Source organism: Penaeus monodon, chromosome 3, assembly GCF_015228065.2.
Source record: "Penaeus monodon isolate SGIC_2016 chromosome 3, NSTDA_Pmon_1, whole genome shotgun sequence".
Lineage (NCBI taxonomy): Eukaryota > Metazoa > Arthropoda > Malacostraca > Decapoda > Penaeidae > Penaeus > Penaeus monodon.
Window position 1 is genome coordinate 49,140,420 of NC_051388.1, and position 5,000 is coordinate 49,145,419.

Genomic DNA, 5,000 nt, shown 5'->3' on the forward strand with positions numbered 1-5,000 from the left:
TACAGGTTACTGTTGTGACTGGGCACCACGGCGGGTAAGGACTAATCTCAGTCGAGTCAGCACCAGCTGACACATGTTAACGAGTCGACATTAGTCGACACAGGCCAGGCTCCCCTCGTGGACATAGCCAGGGCGAGGTTCAGCTCCGCATATCGGACATACTAATATCTGGCAAGGCAACGACTTTGGTCACCAGGAAGCCCGTGGCGGCGAAAACCCACAGGAATCCTACTACGTCACTGCTTCACGACGGTTGTCTGCAGAGGATCACCTACAACTCCGGTTACGTGGCTGATGTTACTTACGAAGGAGAGGCTCAGTACCCCGCCCTACAGGCCTCCTATGCGCCTCTTCAGCCTTCCTACAAGCCATCCACCCCTTCCTCCGCTCAAGACATATTAATAAGAATATTTATGGAATCTCTGACATCATTAACCATACGCATGACACGCATACGTATCTTTTACGCATGACACGCATCCGTATCTTAACTCAACTTTGCTTTTTACATTGCCCTTCTCTTTTCCAAGTAAACGGACAATATGTAAAAAATATACTAACAAGAATTAATAAAGGATAATCACTTGTTACATTCAGAATCAGTATTTTATATTTATATCTGTACTGTAATGGGTGTTATTTGTTTCCGCAGAGATTCAGAAAGATTCCGGAACTTGCAATCGTCCATATTATCGTTGTACTATTTACGTTCCTGACTCATAATCCCTTCCAAATCATGCGCATGCTGTCTTTTGGGGACAATAATGTTTTTTTTTTCTGCATTCTTTTGTTGATTAGGGAAGATTCATTTTGTGCTAACAGTCTTAGGAGATCTGATGGTGTTCAGTTCATACATTTCATCAATATACGGACTCATATTACTTTTACCCTTTTATTTCATTAAATATCGTCATTCTAAATAAAATTATGACATTTATCAGTTTTTTTATTTTACAAGCAGCAGAAACACCAAGTACACGTGGTAGAATGCAAAACAAATAATGATTCTTAGCGAGCGATGAGAAAAAAACTTGTGTTGGATGACCACTGGAAGGAATGTAACCACAAGGATGGCTACTGGTTAATTCAAACTCTGAAAATAGAAGAACCGTCATTAATCTCTCTCTCTCTCTCTCTCTCTCTCTCTCTCTCTCTCTCTCTCTCTCTCTCTCTCTCTCTCTCTCTCTCTCTCCCTCTCTCTCTCCGTCTAACTATATATAAGACTATCTAAATATTTCTCAATCCTTATCTCTCCTGGCTATTTTTATTCTTAATTCATTTTAACTATACCATAATAGAAAGTCACATGTAGTTTATTATATACCTATAATGTAATGTCACTGTTAACTAAGATCGATATATAACTCACATAAATAGTTATATAATTCATTCCTTAATTATTTCTAACACAAATGTACTGCCATGAGCAACATTTGAACAGATGAGTTAAATACAGAATTCAAAAGCGATGCTGAAAACATAGTCTAAGCAAAAGCTGGATGATTTTACATCCATTTTCTCATTTTCTCTTTCTCAGTTCAGTATTATGAATTCATAATACTGAAAAATAATATGTGTAATACCGCCGCAAGGGAAAAACTCACAAGCAGAGTCAAGGTAATCACGATCTTATTACTTGATGTAGCCATACTGGTGGGGTTTCTTTGGATACGTGTATAAAAGAAAGAAAATCTCTGGTTTCCTCACTCTCGTCACATCTCCTGTATAATGGCATTCAAGGTATTTTCGAGAAACATATTCTAGATTATAGATGATCTGGAGAATAGCAGTCAACGACTTCAAGTAGATATCATGAACAATTTAAATGTATTGCAGGTATTTGCCGCCGGCCAACCTACATATGAATACCCCGCTCCCATACTCGCTTATGTAGCCACCAAGTATGACTTCAACTACGTCATCAACAACCCTCCATCTGGTAACGACTTCGACTAACTAACGACTAACGACATGAGGAAGCCCGTGATGGCGACATCACACAAGGATCCCTTCCTCTCGACGGTTGTCTGCAGAGATTCACCTACACTGTCAACGGAGATTCCGGTTCCGTGGCCGATGTCACTAACGAGGAAGAGACTCGGTATCCCGCTCCACAAGCCGCCTCATCCTTCCTACCAGCAACCCACTTGCTCATATGCTTAAGACATTGACCAGGATATTCATGAGTATTAGATAGTCAGTGTATCTTAGTTTTTCAAACCCCCATTGTTTTTCGTCTCTTAATGGGATCAATGTATATCAGGATAACTAAGAGAACATACACTTTAAATATGGTACAGCTTTATTGCATTTTATATCCATGTCACTTGAAAATGATAATGACTAATCATGATCTTGAAAACCTGATTCCTAGTATTTACTCTCATTTTTACAAATGTAAGTTCTGAATATTTGTGACCTTTGTTTATCATTTTTTATTAGTTATTTTTCTTTATCTAAGGCACTTTAATTCTCCAACATTTAGGGCAAATTCTTTGTTAGTGTTGATGCGGAAAGCGAGGATTGTCTGGAGCACTCCACTTGGTTGTTTTGCGAACTGACATTTGATTGAAAGATTTTATTCAAAGAGAGTTTAAGATATCCTGTGCATTATATAGTTAATATCTTGATAAAAGAATCGCTTTAATAATATCGGTATGGGTGATACTGGCCATAATTAATATATGAATACACTAATATACTTCAAAGATTAAGAAGATTGAACGGAGGTTATTCTGTAAAATGTGGAAAGGGTGTAGACAAAAATAATTTTCCTATGAAAAAGGGTTACTTATTCAGCAAGCATGAGTCCAGACTAGTTATTCCAGCTAAGTTAAGAATTCCGAAGCTAGTAGACCTCTACTAATTTAGAAATTTACATCTTTTAGTCATTATTAAGGCATGTTTTATCCATTAAACGAAATCCAACGACTAAGAAGGAAATACTTTGTAATTTATATGTTCCTCAAAAGCGGTTGAAGAGAATTATGGCACCGCATATAAATACATTTTATGAAATTTTAATTACAGCCAAAAAGTAAATAGTGTTTATATCTCTAAAAGCCCACAAAGAAATATTGCTGATTACTTATAGCGCCGCGCGCTCCTCTCTCTCTCTCTCTCTCTCTCTTTCTCTCTCTCTCTCTCTCTCTCTCTCTCTCTCTCTCTCTCTCTCTCTCTCTCTCTCTCTTTCTCTTTCTCTCTCTCTCTCTCTCTCTCTCATATATGCATACTTAAATGAATACACGCAATTATGTAGATAGATAGAACAGTCATACCGGTTGTAATGCCACAGGTATGTGTTACGTCAGTGAAAGGGAAATTCTGCCACTAATAAGTCATCGTATATTCTGTATTATTCTATACTGTTGTATCAGTTACTCATATAAGACATTTTGGACTGTTCTACATAGGCTAAGGATTCGCATATCTTAAGAAAGAGACACATTTTCCTCCCCCCAACTACAATGATTTTTCAGTTCTTCTAAAGCGCTAGAGTTAGCCTTATCTGACAGGATTGAGTAAAAGGTAATATATATATATATATATATATATATATATATATATATATATATATATATATATATATGTGTGTGTGTGTGTGTGTATATATATACATGTGTATATATATATATATATATGATATTATTATATGATATATATATATATATAATATATATATATATATATATATATATTTTTTTTTTTTTTTTTTTTTTTTTTTTTTTTTTTTTTTTTTTTTTTTTTTTTTACATGTTTTGGCTAAAGCACATTTGAGTTGACAACTAACGGGTATGAAATGGAATTAGCTTAAACTTTAAATTATGTAAATGTTTTCTCCAGTATGCGAAAAAACGTAGATCACAAAAGGATGAAAATGAGCTTCTAATTTAATTCACCACACTATTGTACGACGACAAGCTACTCCGTTATCATTTTGTTCCTGTCCTTTCTTGTTTTCGTCCTCTTTATTCTGTTTCTAAACCTGTCCTTCTTTTTCTTTTCTTCTTTAATCAAAAGCATAGAAACAATTCCATGCTGTATTTTTCTTATCGGAAGAACTATTGGTGGTATTCTAGTGGAAGTTTCATGAACATGTATTTTTAGACGAAGTATGCATGAACAATTTAGAGGTTACGCAACAAAGGCCGCAGGTGTATCACCGAGAGGGAAAACTTGGTCAGAAGAAGAACCAAAGCAACCTTGCTGATATATACAGACGTCACATTATGGGCGGAGTTTTTCTTGTACATTTGTATAAAAGATAGAAATTTCATTGTCATCGCCAGTCTAGTCACAAAATAGAAGCAGTATGGCATTCAAGGTATGTTTAAGCGTATTTTTTTATTTAACATGTTTATACCGTTTACCGAGTTGATGAAAGAACACAATACCTAAACATCACTGAAATGTAAAATGGTCTTGCAGATTTTTGCACTGGCCTCCCTTGTGGTCGCCGCCATCGCCCTTCCAGACAGCCAGCCTACGTATGGCTACCCCGCTCCCACACCCGCTTATGCACCCGCCAAGTACGACTTCAACTACGCCGTCAACGACCCACCATCTGGAAACGATTTCGGACATCAAGAAGCCCGTGATGGCGACAATACACAAGGATCCTTACTACGTCCTGCTTCCCGACGGCCGTCTCCAAAGGGTCACCTACACTGTGAACGGAGACTCAGGTTACGTGGCTGACGTCACCTACGAAGGAGAGGCTCAGTACTCCACCCCACAAGCCACTTATGGACCTCCTCAGCCTTCATACAACCCACCCACGCCTTCCTATGCTTAAAAGAATATAACAATATATTTACTGATACCCAGCCCTTATAATTTATTAATATTAAATAAGCAGACCATAATAACGTCTTTTCCTCTTTTCCGTTCTCCCGTATTTCTACAAGGAATATTTTTGTCAGTGTTTTGTAACAAATCACATTTTCAGTTATAACATTCTTGTAAACACTCAGGTTTTGTGTATATGTATATGTGTGTAA

General features: G+C 36.9%; 1 protein-coding gene across 1 annotated transcript; it reads left to right on the forward strand.

Annotated features, from left to right (window-relative positions):
* Positions 1 to 4,270: 4,270 nt before the first annotated feature.
* On the forward strand, positions 4,271 to 4,865 carry LOC119596399. Its single transcript, XM_037945633.1, has 2 exons — positions 4,271 to 4,324; positions 4,429 to 4,865. The coding sequence occupies exons 1-2, from the start codon at positions 4,313 to 4,315 to the stop codon at positions 4,696 to 4,698; spliced, it is 282 nt and encodes a 93-aa protein (XP_037801561.1). The 5' UTR covers positions 4,271 to 4,312; the 3' UTR covers positions 4,699 to 4,865.
* Positions 4,866 to 5,000: the final 135 nt, after the last annotated feature.